The following is a 21,728-nucleotide window of genomic DNA, read 5'->3' on the forward strand; positions in this document are numbered from 1 at the left end:
TCCCTCCAAAGGTAAACAAACGCACACAAGAAGGGAGCGATAAAAACGGTTAACGGCATTTACGCTTACAATTTTCATTATAAGCCCTAACTGTAAATTCAATAGAACCTATACTCTGCATTCTAGTATAGGTCAGATTTGGAATTAGAAAATGTATAGTGAAATCTTGCAAAACCATTTCATTTGCAATGCTGCCAGAAATAAAGACAACAAAACTACAGCTCTAAATTGTCGTTGGTGGCGCGAACAGATTTAATGACCCCAATTTAACTTCCGGGACCTTCTCCTAAACCCTAAAATGTTTTATTTTGTCAAGTAAACACAACGAGGACCCCGTTAATATTCCTTATATTCTTTTCTTAGAAAACAAAGGCTTAACTTTAACGATGTCGACAAAAAACTTTTTCTTAGCCTCTATCTGCTGTTGTGAATTTTATCAGAAGGGGATAATGGAAGAAGTGTGACACTCTCTATCCTCTTAATATGCTTAAGTTATGTAACATCATGTTTCCCAGGCGAGGGAGCCCTTTTAGCTGCGAATTTCATCAGAAGGGGGTACTAGAAGAAGTGTGAAACTCTGTATCCTCTTAATATGCTTTAGTTATGTAATATGATTCTACCCAGGCGAGCCCTTTTTGAACATTTGCTTTCCCGTTCATCAAACTTAATTAAGATGGGCATCGCACCGTGCAAGGGTGAATTCTACAACAGTTTGGTTATACTAAATCCTCAGCAATCAACCCACAAACCTCGTCTTGACATGGGGGACAAAAAATACATAAGCACTTACGCCTTGGCAAATAGTTAAGCGCTAATAGAGCATGATTCGGTTTAGTAACCTTGTGCACTCCAAATGTAAAATGATGTTGCATGGAAGAATCATGTTACAATTACTAATTTCCACTCTTTGTAGTGGTACACTTCTCTCCAAGAGAATAAGTATTATATACGTCTGATTTTACAGAAATATTATGGGGGCGTTTGTTTGGGGATGCACCATTAATAAAAATGTCTTCATTCCCATTTATGGATTACACGGTCTGTTTAAATCTTTATGTGTTTCATCTTTGTTCCTCAAAAGTTTGGCAACGAGAGCGTGTTAGCAAACATTTTGTTCCATCCATGTTTATATTTACGTCACATTATTTATTTCAAGTTCCATTATGACGTGACGCGCATCCTTCAAAAATAATTAATAACCTTCTCTAACGCTAAGCCTAACTCATCACCGAAACCATAACCTTTTCAAGGTCCATTTATCAATACAGTCATTGGTTACTTACGAACCCTTATATGAAAAGGCGGGGAAACGATTTTCCAGGCTGACACTTGACCTTAGCAACCTTTACCTAAGTCATTCCTACACATGCACGTGCGATAAAGAAGGCGCCTGCTGCTGGTAAATGATTGATCACGTGACAGCCTCGCTGCTATGGTATGTACTTAACTAAAAAAGGCGGGAAAACGATTCGCGCCTTTTATTTATATAAGTGTAGAGAGAGAAAAAAAATCCGGGCCATATTTCATAGCAACGCCTTGAGGATGGGGGCCCATTTCTAAAAGCAAGATGTTGTGGGTCCCACGCGGTCTTAAGGACTCGATAGTAATTAAAAGACTCGACTCGAGATTGTATTTGTATTAGAGCTTTTTTAAGGACTCGAGACTCGACTCGAACCCCAAAAAACTGGACTCGCACAGGCCTACAAATTTTGTAGGCTAAAAGAAGAACACTTCAGTCAGCCTGCCTGCTTGAAGTGGTACATATTATACTTTTTAACATAGAGCGAAAAAATAAAAAATTAACGTTTTTTTAAAGACGAAATTTAATGGGAATGTAGTGTTTATTTTACGTAATCTATATTATTCTTTTTTGAAACTGTAAAGTCACGATTAGGTAACGTCTAGTCTAATCTGTCAACGCTAGGTCTCATTGTCATTCGCGCTCCAGTTGAACGGTTGATAAAACCAGTACACGTTGTATAATTATTGATAGGCTTAAGGTTCGAAAATAATTCTTTGACGCTAAATTATGGCCACCGAAGCGACATCAACCCAAAGAATTTTCAGTATAAGAAAGCAAAGATTTCGTCAAAAAATATCAGACCTTCTTCTATGGACCATAAATGTTGCAGTGCATGCTCAAGTTGGAGATGAAGTACACCCGTGGATAATGGAGAGTTACTACAAAGATTACGGAAGTTACGGTGATGAGCGGTTCTTGGATTTGAGCGGGTGCTGTGCAAAGAAAATGAAGTACAAAAGATGCTATTGCAAGGTACAATTTTACAGTAAAGATGAAAAAATCACGATCCACAAGGGATACATGCAAGAGCCATGGTTCAATCAATTCGTATTTACTAACATCTACTACTTGGAGGATTATGAAAATTTATCGCGTCACTACGAAGAATTCGAAATCATTATCACCATTGCTTCGTGCGACGAGAAAAAGTTTATCGAAAGACCAAAGACTTTGTTGGACGAAGGAATTCTAACAGACACCGTCATCAAAACCGAGGATCAGGAATTTCCATGTCACAAGTTCGTATTGGCGTCGCACTCGGAATACTTCAAGAAAATGTTCCAAACCGATATGAAGGAAACTCGAACGAATTCCGTCGACTGGAGGGGCGTATTTGACGCCCAAGTGGTCAAGGATTTATTGCATTTCCTCTACACCGGTCAAACCCCCCCCCCCAACATTGTGGAAAACCATTTCGAACTGTTAAAAGTCGCCCATCTCTGTCTTTTACCCGACTTGAAGATCTTGTGTGAGAAGAGCATAATATCAAATATTTCCATAGATAATATAGATTGTGTAGTTCAGTCAGTGATAACGTACGAATCTAAGCATTTGAGAAAAGAGTTCTTGGAATTCATGGCTGTCTATTGGGATGATATATTAGAAACAGATTTCTTTAAAAAATTGGAACGAAACGTTTGCGTAGAATTATTCAAAAGTGTTTTCGAACTGTTCAGGGAAGACATTCTGCTAGGGGTATATCGTTTTAATAAAGAATGTCCATCTTTGACATGCTCTTAAGAAAAAATGATAAAAAAAAATTATGTTTAATTTTTCTTTAAGAAGTTTTTATTAATCATTTGAAATGTTCTGTTCTTAAAGTTTTTACTGTATTCGGATTTTTGTTTTAATAAATTAAATATGAATTATGAATAAACTACGTGGTTTAGTATCAGGCGTCAAACATTCGTAAAAAGGTATCAGATATAGGCCTATAACAAGTACCAAGATCTCATTCAAGTTAAGAGAGAACGTTCGAGTCAGTCTAATCCGCTTCCATGAAGTCAGAGTTATGTTTTTTTTTTCTGGGAGGGGCCTACTTTAAGTCGGTTTAGCGCGCCACCTCCTAACCGGAAATTACTGAATAAAATGTTAAATGGACGCGGCCAGTAGCGACCCGAGAGTCGGCCTAGGCAAGAAGTCGAAATAAACTATTGACAACAATGTTAAGTAATAGTATAAGATTCAGATTAATAACATCGGATCGGCCTTATTAAAAATATATTTTTTATCAATCGGGGTAGGGACAGATAAAAACAATGTTGATTTTAGATTAAAATATGGCTATTTACTGGTTAGCAGTTTAAACACTACTGTCTCGTTTCACCTCAACGATATTCATAGTTTGCCAACGCGAGTATTAAAGTTAAATAAGACCTATAACCGCGGCGAACTTATTATTGTGGTCATGGCTCGTGTTTCTATTTTTAGTCAACTGAATTATTAGATACATGTTGAATTCAGTTCTACTCTTTGGAATTGCTTCCGGCACTCTCTCTAAGGCGGAATAGGTATGTCTGTTTGCAGATACAACTATACAACTAAAGTCTAAGCTGATGGTGATACCTGGTGACTTATTTTTTGAACAATATAAATAATTTTTTTGCGAGTTTGAAACTTAATACCCTGATGAATCTAACAAAGTGAAACAAGTTGGAAAATATAGGAGAAAACCTTCGATTATAGGAATTTATAGGAAGGCATTGGAAAAATAGGAAAAAATAGGAAATATAGGAAGTCTAGTCACCCTGAAAGGGTGTCGAACTACAGTTAAAAGCAAGAACAACCGCAATTGCGAAAACCTTTGGTGGACAACCCACCCTAGGGAGGCTAGACGTTTCTCGCAACCCTAGCTGATCGCCGCGAATGTCTTAAACCAAACGATGACGATGGAGTTAGAAGCCAATGAGACAGATTGGTGTCTATGTGGAATAGACGGAAGACCAGTAGATGGTGGTGTTTAGAAGCCAGTATGTACAGACTGGTGTCCAAGTGGGATGGACAAAGACCAGAAGATGGTGGTGATTAGAAGCCAGTATGTACAGACTGGTGTCCAAGTGGAATGGACGAAGACCAGAAGATGGTGGTGATTAGAAGCCAGTATGTACAGACTGGTGTCCTAATAAACTGGATATCACTTCTTGGTATAATCAGTTATAGATAGATATTTGAGAAAGCGGTATATTTGCTTGTTGTTTATGGACAGTCACAATAGGCCATTATAGAAAGTTTTCACGGCTTGCGCACCTTGTTGATTTGTCCCGCCGCGCCTGCGCATTATAACAGCCATACGTCACCAAAATTCTCTCGGAAGTGACGTCACTAAACTCAACAACCAAGGCTTAGATCAAAATTCTTAAATAAATATACTTTACGTTAGATCTAATCATTATAAATTCATACGAGTATCAAATATCAACATTAGAATAGTTCGGCATAATATGAATAAGATTTGCTGGCACAAAGTAGAGAAAACAAACGAAGAACAAACGCGTTAAAAAAAGCCCACCATTTTATCAGTCTGCTTTATCTCTCCAAATCTTGCCTCCAGTTCGTTTTTTTTATAACACAAAACTGGCTGAACTGAACTGACTCAGTTTGAACTACAAGAGGGGACAAGTACCCATAATTCCTTTAGAACTTTCTGTAAAGGCCTATTCGTTACCAAATTTGACTAAACTGCAAGTTGATATCAGTAGGGATAGATTTAATTTTAGATGTAGGAATAGTTTCCGGTTAGTATTCACTTCAGTCCGACTCATAGCCCACTATAGAGCCCCTCCCTCCAACACGTACCGAAAATTTTAAATTATCTTATTGGCTCACTTAATCAACGTTTTGATGACGTTGCTAACGGGGACGGTGGCGAAAAATACGTAATTCCTTTTTACCTCTGTCGCTATGACCCGCCTCTTCTTTCATACCCCCCGTCCCGGGGAAGGGGGTCCGGGACTTTGACGCGACTCGAAGCCCAAAAAACTGGACTCGCACAGGCCTACAAATTTTGTAGGCTAAAAGAAGAACACTTCAGTCAGCCTACCTGCTTGAAGTGGTACATATTTCTTATAGAGCGAAAAAATAAAAAATTTCCTAACAAAAACTCGAGTATTCAAACACATTCCAGTGCCAGTTTTTTTACCTCCGTTGTAACTACTTTCTATGGAATCACGTGAAAACGTAATTTAACATAGTTAACGTTTTTTTAAAGACGAAATTTAATGGGAAGTATAGTGTTTATTTTACGTAATCTAAGCCTATATTATTTTTTTTTGAAAATGTAAAACCACGATTAGGTAAGGTCGAGTCTAATCTGTCAGAGCTAGGTCTCATTGTCATTCGCGCTCCAGTTGAACGGTTGATAAAACCAGTACGCGTTGTATAATTATTGATAGGCTTAAGGTTCGAAAATAATTATTTGACGCTAAATTATGGCCACCGAAGCGACATCAACCCAAAGAATTTTCAGTATAAGAAAGCAAAGATTTCGGCAAAAAATATCAGGGCTTTTTGAATGGACCATAAATATTGAAGTGCATGATCAAGTTGGAGATGAAGTACACCCGTGGATAATGGAGAGTTACTACAGACCTTACGGTGATGAGCGGTTCTTGGATTTGAGAGGGCGCTGTGCAAAGAATATGAAGTACAAAAGATGCTATTGCAAGGTACAATTTTTCAGTAATGTCTATGATGAAAAATTCACGATCCACAAGGGATACATGCGAGGCCCATGGTTCAATGAATTCGTATTTCATAACATTTACTACTTAAAGGAGTATGATAATTTATCGTGTCGCTACCAAGAATTCGAAATCATTATCACCATTGTTTCGTGCGACGAGAAAAACTTTATCGAAAGACAAAAGACTTTGTTGGACCAAGGAATTCTAACGGACACAGTCATCAAAACCGAGGATCAGGAACTTCCATGTCACAAGTTCGTGTTGGCGTCGCACTCCGAATATTTCAAGAAAATGTTCCAAACAGATATGAAGGAAACTCGAACGAACTCCGTCGACTGGAGGGGCGTATTTGACGCCCAAGTGGTCAAGGATTTGTTGCATTTCCTCTACACCGGTCAAAACCCCCCCAACATTGTGGAAAACCATTTCCAACTGTTAAAAGTCGCCCACCTCTGCCTTTTACCCGATTTGAAGATCTTGTGTGAGAAGAGTATAATATCAAATATTTCAATGGATAATATAGAATGTGTACTTCAGTCGGTGCTAACGTACGAATCGAAGCATTTGAGAAAAGAATTATTGGAATTCATGGCTGCCCATTGGAATGATATATTACCAACAGATTTGTTTAAAAAATTGGAACGAAATGATCGCGCAGAATTATTCAGAAGTGTTTTCGAACTGTTAGTGCCTAAATGATTTTAATTAAAAATGTCCATTTTTCATATGCTCTTTTGAAAAAATTATAAAAAAAATTATGTTTCACTGTTAGTGGCTAAATGATTTTAATTAAAAATGTCCATTTTTTATATGTTCTTTTGAAAAAATTATAAAAAAAAAAATTATGTTTCATTTTTCTTTAAGTACCTAAACTTTATTAACCATTTGAAATGTTTTGTTTTAAAGCTTTTATTGTATTTCGATTTTTGTTTCAATAAATTAAATATGAATAAACTACGTGGTTTAGTATCAGACGTCAAACATTCGTAAAAAGGTATCAAATACAGGCCTATAACAAGTACCAAGATCTTATTCAAGTTAAGAATTAGTTCTGGATTAGTTTTAAAGATATACTTAAGATACTATTAAAACGGCCGTTCTATTATAACGTTATGTTAGCTGAACTTTTCCTGTTTTGCAATAACGTACATGGCGAACATACAGGGTGTTTGTGAAAAGTCCATCAATAATGAAAGGGCGTATTTATTGGGCCATTTTGAGTCGAAAATGTTCTATGACATTTTGCCGTCCGAGCCACGGTTTTCGAGTTATGATTTGAATATTTTAGGGATGACCCCTTCATTAAATTAGCGCTGTCTTTCAATTTCTTAATTAAATTTAAGGGGTCATCCGTAAATTACTCCAATCATAACTTGAAAACAGTGGCCCGAACGGAAAAATGTCATAGAACATTTTCGACTCAAAATGGCCCAATAAATACGCCCTTTCATTATTGATGGACCTTTCACAAACACCCTGTATATGAAAACCAATCTAAATTCAGTCGAATCATTTTTGCACGAGTTATTGTTATAAAAATTAGCCAATTAATTAGTTTAAATTTAACAAGTAAATTACAAATAACCGGAGCGAGCTCCGCGAATTTGGAGCTCTGGTCAAATCTCGGACAAAACATTTTCTGGTCACCCTTATACTTTAAATTTCCCTCCAATATATTTTTCCCTGACTTTTTAGGTCCATATTAAATTTCCCCGACTTTTCCCTGACCTTTTAGGCCCATTTTCAATTTCCCTGACTTTTCCAGGTCGTGTACGAACCCTGTTTAAACATTAGCACGTGGTAAAATAGGCGGTAAAACGTTTAAAATGGCGGGAAATACATAAATGTCTCGCGCCAAAAAACCTTAAAAGAAATATCTCGTGCTTTGCTTAAAAAAAACTTTAAAATCAGGGTCAATGTTTATATACTAAATTATCCTTAACTGTTTTTATTTTATAATTAAAATTTTGGTTTCCTTTTTATATTTATATTTATGTCTCTGACACGCGTTTGTTTTTTGAAAGGCTATATTGAGAAATAAAAATTATGGTGGTGGTTGTCTTTTATTAACCTCAAGGACTTGGGCATAAATTTGGGAATCCCATTTCAAATTTCTTTTGACTTCTGGCAAACTTTTGGCTTTTTGGCAAAAGACGCGACGCGAGACAAAAGCATCGCGTTACGAGAATTCTAAACGATGGGGAGGGACGAAGTAACTATTACTGGAAATATCTCATTAAAGGGACAAAGAAATCGAAAGAGTTCTCAAAGACTTAGGACTGAAATTCATAAGATCTAAAACGGAAGATGCGGGGAAAAATGGCGGGAACGGTATATAAAATTCACGCGCCAAAAGCTTTCTTAAAGATGGCAGGAAATCACGCGCCAAAATGTTTATTAAAAATGGCGGGAAAGGTACATAAAATCACGCGCCAAATATTTTCTTAAATATGGCGGGAAAGGTATATAAAATTACGCGCAAAAACTTCTTTAAAAATGGGGGGAACGGTACATAAAAATCACGCGCAAAAAGCTTTCTTAAAAATGGCGGGAAAGGTACATAATATCACGCGCCAAAACCTTAAAAAAACCTTTCCACGTGATTGTAACCTTTCCATTTGTAGGACCCTGTTCACTAGACCTTTAAGATGAAAGGGGGGAATGGTAGATGGGTTTATTTTTAAACAAGAACATTCTATTTCTGAAACAAAAAAATCCTTGGTCAGTATAGAGGTATCAAAAACGTGCTACAGCGCCTGGGCCCTTTATAAATAAAGAAAAAAAATGTTTTAAAGAGAGAGGAGAATCATTACATTTGCCAAAAGAAAACGCTTGTTAATCTCGCTATACAGGCGTCAGGCGGCGGCGGTTCTAACGCACCCTTACTCGCCTATGCCAAATTAGTGAAAGTAACGTGGCCCTAGCTATAGGTCTACATCATTTTGGCATCGTGGCCAAAAACACACTCGGAACAAAACCCTTCTTTCATACTTCCTTTCCTTCAATGCCATAACATTTTTACAACTTAAAGCGTCCTTTTAACTCTAAGCTTAGCTTGAAACACGTGGTGTTTCTCTATGGTGGATTACCGTTAACCCTGCATGATACTTGGTGCAATTACTTTACAGAAGGTCTAGCTAACATAAGTGATATGTCGCTCCATAAGTATGATTTGCACTACCCATAGTATTCGTAATGCTACTGAGAGACTTACAGCAGCTCGAGATAACTAGTTCGAGAAGGAGAACGACGGAAGCGAGTCAATTGAAGTCCTAAGTACACTCGGTGCATTGTTAATTAATTTTGCAGCTATAGGACCTATTCCATCTAGGTCCTATTTAGTCCGCATTACTAAGCCCCCTTTGACAGCCGCGCCCCACTCACCAACCAGGGCCCTCCCTCGCTTAACCTCCTCGAATCTATGACCTCACTCACTCACTTCAAATTCATTACAAGCCTTTCAGTTTGTCATGACCAGAGATTAATTAAACAAACTTATGGAAGGAACATACATATCTTATGAACTTATGTTGATATTGGTGAACAATACTAGGTGCAATAGTTAAAATCAAAACGATAATAACTGTACAATTACTCTGCCATGTGTTTACCTAAAAAATTCGTGGTGCAATTACTCTATGAAACGTCTAGTCGACGATTTTAAGACATCAATTCTAAGTAACTTTTCCCATTTTTTCTACCAAAAACTACGATCGTGAATGAATAATTGCTTCAGAACTCCAGACACGAGTTAAATTTATTTTCTACGTTGTTTTCCCCAAATTCAAAACAAAGCTTTTTGGACCTAAACGAATTATGATTATGGAAAGACTTTGAAAATGATAAAAACTTCAATAAAACTCTTGAATTTTTTTTTATCAAACATCTCTGTCTAGACGTTCCGGCAATTTTAAAAATGTACACCGAGTTGTAAACTGCGTCATCTCCTAAGACCTAACTCGTGCACGGTTTGAAAACCCATTGTTCTTAATTGCCATTTAAATCAATTTCAAATATTAATATAATTAAATTAAATATAATCTAATTTACTCCCCCTCAATTAATTTGCAATATTTCCATATCACTGACTCCCCCACCTATTGGCTCTCTATGAATAAACCACGTGATAGAAAATATACCATTTCATCTTTGAAGAAATAACCGATAAGGAAACGTCCTTATGGACCAGTTTTACGTTATTGTTTGGCCATATTATCCGTTCAATAGTTCGAGTTATATTATTAAAGGTATGAACGAAACGGCTCAATATTATTATTAAAATAGTCTATCGGAAAAGCTAAGTTTTCGCCGACCAAAGTTTGGATTGGGGTTTTGAAATAAAAAATAATGGGGGCCAATTTTACATAAATCAAAAGATTCCGAGCGCGAGAATCCGCGGTCTCAAGTCTCCAAGAGGGAAGGAAATCCGGTTACAACCCTGTCATCTCGAATCCCCCATAAAATCCCCTTCCCCAACACCAAACCTCAAAACCCCCAATGGACGAAACAACACCAATTCAACGCTAAAACGTTGTAAAGTTCTCTTTTCAAAATTCTAAAATAATCAGGGAATAAATACAGCTACTAGGAATCAATGTGTAGCCTGCCAAATATCTCCCATGTTAATTTCTATGACCATAGCTCCTCACACAAAATCCGCCCTATAGTCTGTCAAACGAAAGAAGAGCCCTGAGAAATTTGTCCAAATTGGTGTCACCACCATCGACCCCATAGTACTTTATCAACTTGTTTTGTTTTGTCAATAGTCGTCTGTAATATAGTCTGCTCTAAACAGATAGGCTTAATCGCAATAGAACCAATAAATTTTGCTATATATATTTAATATGTTTATGTTTCATGATTTTTTACGATCATCGAGTAAAAAACAAAATTAACGACAAGACACCAGTTTTATCTTTGTTGAACTAGCATTGCAATATATTTTAATGACATAAGTTAAAGTACTTGTCCATAAGTAGTTCAGCATCAAAGCGTCTTCAGTCCACGTCTTCATCAGAGTCTTCGCTGTCTTCTTGCACATTAATTTTAAGAGGTTCAATTGTGGTTTCGTTGATGGAATCTTTTTCCCAATACTCATACATTATATTCACGACGTGAACTTTATGAAATAATAAAGCGTCACAAGTCCAGAACCCTGAAGTACGAAATTGACGAGGTTGCTAAAAGTAGAGGTCACACGGTAGTGAGGATTCCACCGTACCATTGCCAGTTTAACCCGATTGAACTAATATGGGCACAAGTGAAGAACGCCGTTGCGAAGCAGAATTCTGGTTTCAAACTCTCGACGGTCAAAGATGCAACATTGAGGGCCATTGAACGTGTGACACCAGAGAATTGGCGTAAGGCCATAGAGCACGTCGAGAATATAATGCATGAGTATTGGGAAAAAGATCCCATCATCGAAACCACAATTGAACCTCTTAAAATTAATATGCAAGAAGACAGCGAAGACTCTGATGAAAACGTGGACTGAAGACGCTTTGATGCTGAACTACTTATGGACAAGTACTTTAACTTATGTCATTAAAATATATTGCAATGCTAGTTCAACAAAGATAAAACTGGTGTCTTGTCGTTAATTTTGTTTTTTACTCGATGATCGTAAAAAATCATGAAACATAAACATATTAAATATATATAGCAAAATTTATTGGTTCTATTGCGATTAAGCCTATCTGTTTAGAGCAGACTATATTACAGACGACTATTGACAAAACAAAACAAGTTGATAAAGTACTATGGGGTCGATGGTGGCGACACCAATTTGGACAAATTTCTCAGGGCTCTTCTTTCATTTGACAGACTATAGTTTATTAGGGAGAAGGTATAAATTCATTCATCCACATTTCTAGCTCTTTATCTCCAGTCCAAACGTAGACGTGTCCGGAGTTAATCCCCGCCTCAGTCTAAATTACAACCAGCAGCATCTCATTGGTTCTTGAAAACTCGTGCACGTCAGCGCGACGACGCGAATGAGAAAAAAATTACAGTCATATTTTCCGACTGAGGAGAGGAGGCGAAATAGCCCGGCGCCTCCTCCTTTTACGTCCCCCCTTGTATTTTGAAAGTTTGACTGCAGGACTATGGCGCGCGAATACCTAGGCATCTTATACCTTCTCCCTAATAAACTAGATATCACTTCTTGGTATGATTCATATCTCTTTATGTATTCCTTGTTTAAACAAAATAATATTGGAGATACAACATTTTAGCGGTCAAATATACACATCATATGCAAAAAATAGAAGGGTTAAGCAGGGTATACATTCAAACCCTACACCCTAAAAAGTACACCCAAATTCGTTTCGTACACGCTTAACCACACTATCGAGAAAAACTTCTAAGTAAAAAAAAAAAAAAAAAATCAGAAAAACACTACCATATATTTCCCTGGTTTTTGGGTGAAATTGGGCCGGGCTATAAAACAGGATACTCGTAAGGGCTTTCAAGAAGGTTCCCTTAGAATATATATTATATGGTCTAAGAAAAGCCGACCCTTATCAGTTTGGTTTACCCTATTTCGAGTCGAGTCCCTTCCAATTCCACGACTGAACCCTTGCACATTTCCCTAAAGGACAACCCAGTTTCGCTAGAATTTCCGACAACGGTTTTACGATCCTTGGATTATGCAAATTTTAAGAAGATTTCGAAACTCTGGTATTTTTTATTTATTTATTTTTTTTAACAGAACTTTTCCTTGTTTTAAGGGTACCCTTAAAATTATGGCAGACTTATCAAAAATACCTTGAATATAAAAATATAAGTAGTAGCATAAGTTTATAAGTGATATGTTCGCTCCATAAGTATGATATGCACTACCTATACTTTGTCGTAATGCTACTGAGAGACTTACAAGTACTCGAGATAACTAGTTCGACTCAAGGAGAACGACGGAAGCGAGAATTTAATTGAAGTCCTAAGTGCACTCGGTGCACGTGGTTAATTAATTTTGCAGCTAGGACCTAATTCCATCTAGGCACTCCTATTTAGTCTATGCATTACTAAGCCCAAATTTGACAGCAGCGCCACCTCACTCACCAACCAGACCTCCCTCGCTTTACCTCCTCTCGAATCTATGACCTACCTCACTCAATCACTCACTCACTCACTTCAAATTCATTACAAGCCTTTCACTTTGTCATGACCAGATATTAATTAAACAAACTTATGGTAGGAACATAACATACATATCTTATGAACTTATGGTACTGGTAATAGTAAGTATGAATTGTAATGACTCAATTGGCTATCTCGGGGCACTTACCACGTGGGTAACTTATTTTCAATTAAGGGTCATTCTCCCAAGGTTCCCATGCAGTTGTTCACTTTGGTTTATAAGTGACAGACGACGGTAGGCCTAAAGAGTAGATTGTAATGGTACACTCTCTAAAAATAAGCACTAATATTCCTTCATTGGTAAGACATCACTAGAAAGTGGTGCTGGGGTAGATTTGCAGACGTTTTTATAGCGTTACCCGCCATTAACTTGACCCCCCACGTCCAAGAAAAAGATAATCTAACTTCGAAGAAACAAGATCCTTTACTACAACTACAGTGTAGACCAAAGTAAAGTAAACTAAACAGGGTGTTTCGCACTGTATTTGTTTAGTAATACCAGGAATGCATACAGCTACTAAGAATTATTGTGCTCCCATGAATTCGGATTTTGTGGGCGGGGCTTGAGAACTTACTATAAAATACGTCAAGCCTCATAATTCTAACACTGATTTCATTGGTTGAGTAACGCACCAGATTATTATTAGCCACTTAAAATTCGTCACATATAATGATTAGTCTAGCTAGCTCCTCCCTTGGACTAAATCCGCCCTAGATACGTTGAGTGAAAATGAATGGCAATACGCAATGATTCCAAGTAGATGTATGCATTCCTGGTACTACATCTGATATTTTAAAAAGAAACCACACCCTGTACACTAAGCTACACCCCTATTTTTATGGTCGCACATCACATCACTTGAAATTGAACTGGCGAATTAAGAGCCAAATGGATGTATCGAATAAGTATCAAAATGTAATAACTGCAATTTAAAGTTTGTACTATAATTTACAATATTAATATTATTTAAATTAAAATTACTCCAGGATTTTATAGGTAACTAACTTGACCTTTGGCCTTCAATATGAACTACCAAACCATATTTTAAACAAACCATACAGTAATTTCTCATGAATTACTTAAATTTATCAAATTATAGACCTAAAAACCCTAATATCTTTTGACTTATAATGAGTAGAAACAAAATGAAAGTACCATAATAAAGTAGACATTCTATAGACCATTACATCAAAATATCATTAAATTCCGAGCGTAATTAAGTTAATTACAAAGCAAATACGTTACAATGTATTTCTCGCTTCCCCCTGGATGTTTGCTTTCCCTCAATACCGTTAAATACAATACTTTAACAATAACGATTTAAATAACGGTTTAAATCGAGATACGATGTTTTCGCTGTCAGATTTAAAGAGGTTAAGCTAAGGCCCGCCGTGACAAGAAAATTTACTTTCGTTTTCTGGGCCCATTTCGAGTTGTAAACAGTATTGATAGAGGTATAGATCCATTAAAGAGGATAGGGGCTTACCCTTTTGGCATCGCGCATCGACCCCCGCAATGGTTGACCTCATTCCCGCCGATAGATTACAGCCAATGGAGATCGACAGATTCAACCCTACCCCCACCCCACCCCTTTTCCCTCCCCCCATTGACTTCTATTCCTTCAAATTTAGACCTGGATTATGGTTTGAAAAGCAAAAAACTTATGGAAAAAGTCACGAATCACGTGATCCAAAATTAAAAGTCACGAATCACGTGATCTAAAATTAAAAGTCACGAATCACGTGATCTAAAATTAAAAGTCACGAATCACGTGATCTAAAATTAAAAGTCACGAATCACGTGATCTAAAATTAAAAGTCACGAATCACGTGATCCAACTATATAAGTAATCACGTGATGTAAATATATAAGGATTCACGTGATGCAAATTTATAAGGAATCACGTGATGTAAATATATAAGAAATCACGTGATGTAAATATATAAGAAATCACGTGATGTAAATATATAAGAAACACGTGGTGTAAATATATAAGAAACACGTGGTGTAAATACATAAGGATTCACGTGTTGTAAATATATAAGGATTCACGTGATGCAAATATATAAGAAATCACGTGATGTAAATATATAAGAAATCACGTGATGTAAATATATAAGAAATCACGTGATGTAAATATATAAGAAACACGTGGTGTAAATACATAAGGAATCACGTGGTGTAAATACATAAGGAATCACGTGGTGTAAATACATAAGGAATCACGTGATGCAAATATATAAGAAATCACGTGATGCAAATACATAAGTAATCACGTGATGCAAATACATAAGTAATCACGTGATGCAAATACATAAGTAATCACGTGACGCAAATACATAAGTAATCACGTGACGCAAATACATGAGGAATCACGTGATGCAAATACATAAGGAATCACGTGATGCAAATACATAAGTAATCACGTGATGCAAATACATAAGTAATCACGTGACGCAAATACATAAGTAATCACGTGACGCAAATACATGAGGAATCACGTGATGCAAATACATAAGGAATCACGTGATGCAAATACATAAGGAATGACGTGATGCAAATATATAAGAAATCACGTGATGTAAATATTTAAGAAATCACGTGATGTAAATATATAAGAAACACGTGGTGTAAATACATAAGGAATCACGTGGTGTAAATACATAAGGATTCACGTGATGCAAATATATAAGAAATCACGTGATGTAAATATATAAGAAATCAAGTGATGTAAATATATAAGAAACACGTGGTGTAAATACATAAGGAATCACGTGACGCAAATACATAAGGAATCACGTGATGCAAAGTCTTTAGTCGTTTTGAAGGTTGTTTATTTTCAGTATCAACTGGGATATCTCTAATTCCAACACTCTGGAAAGATTATTATTTTAATTAAAGGCTAATTAACTTAATTAAATAACAATAAGGATCATTTGAAATTTTAGAGAAAAAGGTGCTCTAACTGTGGGACAACTTAGGTTGGGTGGGACGTCAAAAAATGGGGGAGGAATAGGCGGAATCAATTGTGATTGGTTAAGAAGGGCTACAGATGAACCAATTACAGGGGGAGGAATAGGCGGACTCTATTTTAATTGGTTAAGAAGGGCTACAGATGAACCAATTACAGGGGAGGAATAGGCGGACTCAATTCTAATTGGTTAAGAAAGGCTACAGATGAACCAATTACAGGGGGAGGAATAGGCGGACTCTATTTTAATTGGTTAAGAAGAGCTACAGATGAACCAATTACAGGGGAGGAATAGGCGGACTCTATTTTAATTGGTTAAGAGGGGCTACAGATGAACCAATTACAGGGGGAGGAGGAATAGGCGGACTCAATTTTAATTGGTTAAGAAGGGCTACAGATGAACCAATTACAGGGGGAGGAATAGGCGGACTCTATTTTAATTGGTTAAGAGGGGCTACAGATGAACCAATTACAGGGGAGGAATAGGCGGACTCTATTTTAATTGGTTAAGAGGGGCTACAGATGAACCAATTACAGGGGGAGGAGGAATAGGCGGACTCAATTTTAATTGGTTAAGAAGGGCTACAGATGAACCAATTACAGGGGGGGGGGGAAATAGGCGGACTTAATTGTGATTGGTTAAGAAGGGCTACAGATGAACCAATTACAGGGGGGGGGGAAATAGGCGGACTTAATTGTGATTGGTTAAGAAGGGCTACAGATGAACCAATTACAGGGGGGGGGGGAAATAGGCGGACTTAATTGTGATTGGTTAAGAAGGGCTACAGATGAACCAATTACAGGGGGGGGGGAAATAGGCGGACTTAATTGTGATTGGTTAAGAAGGGCTAAAGATGAACCAATTACAGGGGGGGGGGGAAATAGGCGGACTTAATTGTGATTGGTTAAGAAGGGCTACAGATGAACCAATTACAGGGGGGGGGAAATAGGCGGACTTAATTGTGATTGGTTAAGAAGGGCTACAGATGAACCAATTACAGGGGGGGGGGAAATAGGCGGACTTAATTGTGATTGGTTAAGAAGGGCTACAGATGAACCAATTACAGGCGGACTCTATTTTAATTGGTTAAGAAGGGTACAGATGAACCAATTACAGGGGAGGAATAGGCGGACTCTATTTTAATTGGTTAAGAAGGGCTACAGATGAACCAATTACAGGGGGAGGAATAGGCGGACTCTATTTTAATTGGTTAAGAGGGGCTACAGATGAACCAATTACAGGGGAGGAATAGGCGGACTCTATTTTAATTGGTTAAGAGGGGCTACAGATGAACCAATTACAGGGGGAGGAGGAATAGGCGGACTCAATTTTAATTGGTTAAGAAGAGCTACAGATGAACCAATTACAGGGGAGGAATAGGCGGACTCTATTTTAATTGGTTAAGAAGGGCTACAGATGAACCAATTACAGGGGGGGGGAAATAGGCGGACTTAATTGTGATTGGTTAAGAAGGGCTACAGATGAACCAATTACAGGGGGGGGGGAAATAGGCGGACTTAATTGTGATTGGTTAAGAAGGGCTACAGATGAACCAATTACAGGCGGACTCTATTTTAATTGGTTAAGAAGGGTACAGATGAACCAATTACAATTCAGTCCGACTGTTCCTCCCCCTTTTTTTGGCGTCCCACCCAAGCTAAGCTGTTCCACAGTTAGTGTGCCTATTTCTATCAGATTAATCATCATCAAACTCACTAAAATTTGAAAAGGAGCCACTGTCTCTTGATTAAAAGGACTTTTTTGGAGTAAAGCTTTCCTAGTTTCATTATCCCAATATAAAATTAATTTGAGATTACAATTATGGGCGAAATTATCACCTAAAGATGGTACAAGAACTATTTGTTTTTCACCAAATTTTGTAGTCATTTGATTGGTCCAAACTACCTTGATTCATTAGAGAAAAAATAGCTTAATTAATACGGGTTACTGTTAAATATATAATTATCTAAAACTTACAGCTAGATTTTTATGAGTTGCAAGTTTAATTAAAGACTTGGCTACATTATTAAGTATTTTTGTACGTTTATAGAATGTATCATCATAGCCATAACGGAAATGAAAAGCTATACTATCTATTATTATTAATTTAATCTATAATAATTAAGAAATTAGTTTAAACACTTTAAATGTTGTATAAACATACTTTATCATTTTTATCTATAATCTGTGGTAGTTGATTAACGATTGCTAAAAGTTCAACATAACTCTTACAGTTTATATATTGAATACCATTTAAAATTTTATCAACTGTAAAATCTATAAAGAAAGGCCTAATTATTGTTTAATTAAAGCTTAATTTAATTAAAAAAATACCTTTAAGGTCTAAAGTTTGATTAGAGTAATATAAATTACAATGTTCTACAGTGGCTGACGCGATTTCTATAAGTCTTTGAGTGAAAAACGTTCTCTCTGTATCAATAAATATGGCTTCACCATCAATACCACCCATTGTTATTGGAATTTGAACATCAATACATAATTGTAAACTAAATAAACATTGTAAAGAGGGTTACTAATAGTTTTGGGAATTAAATTAATTAAGATAGTACCATAATTGGGTCTTTCCTGTACCAGGGCACCCACAAATCTCAGTTATTTTACAAAGAGGTACACCACCGCCTAAAATCTGGTCTATTTTCTGACTGAACGTTATAATACTTTCACTACTTTGTTCTTTCTGAAGGCTTATGTTACCGGTTGTGCATTTATTAAGGGGTGAAGGGGCGTTAATAATTGTATTTAAAACAGTATTTACATCATCCAAACTTAATCCAGTTTCTAATTTTAGGGAAAATGTGATGGGTAAATGATTGATAAATCATGTTGCAGTCATAAGCTAAGCCTTGGCATATTTACCTTTTTGTAATTTCTCAGGCGTTACGTGTTTAAAATCTTTATCGAAACAAAATCCGGAATCGTGTAACTTGGATTTTATCGCGTATGGTAATTGGTAAGAATGTATACTTCGCATTAAATTGATTTTATTGTACTTAATTACTAATTTAAACAGGGAGTACGAGATGCAAACTCAAACTCTGGCGCGAAACTTTTATCGTCTGCTTGATCAAAGGTAAACAAGTTAAGCCTAACTTCTTTAGCTTATTTACAGCCCACTTTCTCTTCCCTTGAGTTTTGTCGTATACAAACTGGCGGCAAATTTAAATATGTGTAAAACCGTTGTTAAATATATAAGTTTACAATAAAGAACTAATTCAAATAATTATACGAATGTTTTCTGATGTTAAGTAGTAATTTGAGTTATATATTTATAAAAAAGGTCGAAAAACGCGGGAAAAATAAAATCGATTTTGGTTACCACGGTTACGACCCATAAACAAAAGACTATAAACTTCGTTAAGCCTAATAATGTAAACACTACTACTTTCAAATAAAGTATTTTACGATAAAAAAAAATAAAATACAATATTAAATTAAACAGCAGAGATACTTGGGTATGTAAGAAAAACTGTTTAAATATGCTATTTATGAATAAATTAAAAGCAACCGCTATTGTGAGAGAACAATGCACTTTGTTATGAGAGAGACAAAACATTTCTCTGGACTAGAAAGTGCTGCCCCAAGTGGTTATAATTTGAACTAAAGAAAATAAAGAAAATTAATTCATGAAGTTTTTAATAGAACTAGGCCCCTAGTAATTTTAAACAATATTTGATTTGAATTTGAATGAACCACAAACTTAATTAAAAAACGTTATATTTTAATTTAAAAATGTTGTGGTTTCGTGAGCATAGTTCATTAATCCATTTTAATCAATCACATTAACAAAGGAGCCACCACAATTCTGGGCGTTCTTTTCTAACCTCTAAAATGTTGCCACACACATACACACTCTGTAATATACATTATTACTGTCTAAACAGCAATTTCTCTACCAAGTCCTGTCCTTGATTGCTTTGATCACGCAAAGGCTTAGCGAGAGAATAAAACGAACGCCAAATACTTTTCCATATAATATCATTCAACCTTTGTCACTTGTGTAAACATGATTTGTTAACCAAGAGGAGATAAAAATGCTAATTTGATTGTAATTGGGCTTTGATATAAAAATTAATTGCAAATTAAGAGGGGGGCCAAGGCTTAACGGTTATTGCTATTTTTATATTATATTATGGATGGTTTATTTACACAAGTATTTACGTTAATATCTCACGATATCTTTGAAAGGCTGATTAATTTAAGATTAATTTAATTTAATTTAACATTAAGTTAATTAATTTACAATTAAAATTAGAGAAATTTATGGCGGTACAACTTGAAAGGGACCGTCCATAAACTACGTCACGCGAAAAAAAGCATTTTTTGACCCCCCCGTCCCCCCAGATCACGCTTCGTCACGCTTTTCTCAGACCCCTCCCCTAAAAACCACGTCACATTTCTTTAACCCCCCCCCCTCCGCACTATGATTTGTCTTAATTTACAAATTTAATTTGACTAATTTTTTGAGTGATATGCCGCCCTCTCAGAAATATTTTGCTCGGCTAAAAATTCAAGTTCTCTTCCCTCTGATTGACCTTTAGAATTTTAACGTCTGGATGTGCTTTATATAAGATTCAAAAAAGTTCCATAAAGTTTAGTTAAAGGGGCACACTTTTTAGGTTTCGACACTGTCACCGAAAACAGACTAATCGAGCTTGAGATTTAGAAAATTTGCCAAAGAAACGAAACCATTTCAATCGGCAGGGGGATTTGATTCATCCTCACAAATAATAGGGGCGAATAAACAGAGACATAAGAGAGTTTACGCTGTTTATTTTAAATGCGCTATTTAAATTGGCTATATAAAGGTGTAAATAGTAGATAATTGCTTAAATTTTCTACTATTTAAGCGATGATGGAATAACAATTTTGGTAAATTATTGTAACGGTGGTCTGTGGAATGTTGTCTTTCTTCTTCTATAACATAAGAGAGCCAATCGGCCTCTTACTGACTTCGTAACAAAATCAATGCTAAATGTGACGTCACGCATCGAAGAACCCCTCCCTCCCCCTTGTCACGGACCGTCACAAATTTAGAAACCCCCTCCCCCCCATAAGAGTGTGACGTAGTTTATGGACGGTCCCAAATGGCGCTTTTGAATAAACAAAGGATTATTCATATTTTGAAAGCGACCAATCAGAAGCTAGATACCTTCGCGTATTTAACAACTGATAGGTCTGAGGCGACCAATGATATGTCTGATTTTACAAAGTAAGATTAGTCTTTTAGAGGCTTGGCAAGCTTAGTTTATTAATGGAAACCAAGCGGCTTAAAGGGTATATATTAAATAGGGAATATATGGAGATATCAAAAGACTCGGTTAATAATATTAACCCCAAGCAAAATTTAATTAAAATGAAGAAATACTTGATTAAGTGTTTAAAAAAAAAAGTTACCTTTTCTTTTAATTACCAATATCATGCTGGTAACTAAGTGTTAATTAACAAAATATTAATTTAATCTATTTCTTTTATAGATTTTTGCGAATGTTTTAAAGAAATGGAATATTTGACCCAAAAGCGTTTAGACGATGCCCTTAATGACGTCATAAGAGGTCAAGTATCCCACACTGAATTAGAATTAGACGCCATTCTTCAAGACCAATCAAACATAA

At 36.3% G+C, this 21,728-nt stretch overlaps 2 protein-coding genes across 4 annotated transcripts in view; both read right to left on the reverse strand.

The window, feature by feature from the left end:
• Window positions 1-21,728, reverse strand: part of LOC149615463 (piwi-like protein 1) — a 48,512-nt gene that overhangs the window by 19,585 nt on the left and 7,199 nt on the right. The gene's annotated exons all lie outside the window — the stretch shown is intronic.
• On the reverse strand, window positions 13,973-20,408 carry LOC149615464 (DNA repair protein RAD51 homolog 3-like). Its single transcript, XM_089857063.1, has 10 exons — window positions 18,973-20,408; window positions 18,666-18,894; window positions 18,430-18,602; window positions 18,260-18,372; window positions 18,073-18,207; window positions 17,812-18,000; window positions 15,886-15,997; window positions 14,532-14,696; window positions 14,129-14,152; window positions 13,973-14,064 (listed from the first exon to the last, which is right to left on the reverse strand). The coding sequence occupies exons 1-10, from the start codon at window positions 19,085-19,087 to the stop codon at window positions 13,973-13,975; spliced, it is 1,347 nt and encodes a 448-aa protein (XP_089713189.1). The 5' UTR covers window positions 19,088-20,408.

The sequence above is a fragment of the Phalangium opilio genome, unplaced genomic scaffold (genome assembly GCF_054372755.1).
Source record: "Phalangium opilio isolate 3A_F unplaced genomic scaffold, DU_Popi_V2 ptg000217l_1, whole genome shotgun sequence".
In the NCBI taxonomy this organism is placed as follows: domain Eukaryota; kingdom Metazoa; phylum Arthropoda; class Arachnida; order Opiliones; family Phalangiidae; genus Phalangium; species Phalangium opilio.

What these genes read in the sequence shown, in the direction of transcription:
- LOC149615464 (XM_089857063.1), bottom strand. Translation starts at nt 19,087, where the DNA reads ATGCGAAGTATACATTCTTACCAATTACCATACGCGATAAAATCCAAG. An exon ending in TTATAGATAAAAATGATAAA is followed by an intron (nt 18,208 to 18,259) that starts GTATGTTTATAC and finishes TAATTATTATAG; the next exon opens with ATTAAATTAATAATAATAGA. An exon ending in TGGCTCCTTTTCAAATTTTA is followed by an intron (nt 15,998 to 17,811) that starts GTGAGTTTGATG and finishes TAATCTTTCCAG; the next exon opens with AGTGTTGGAATTAGAGATAT.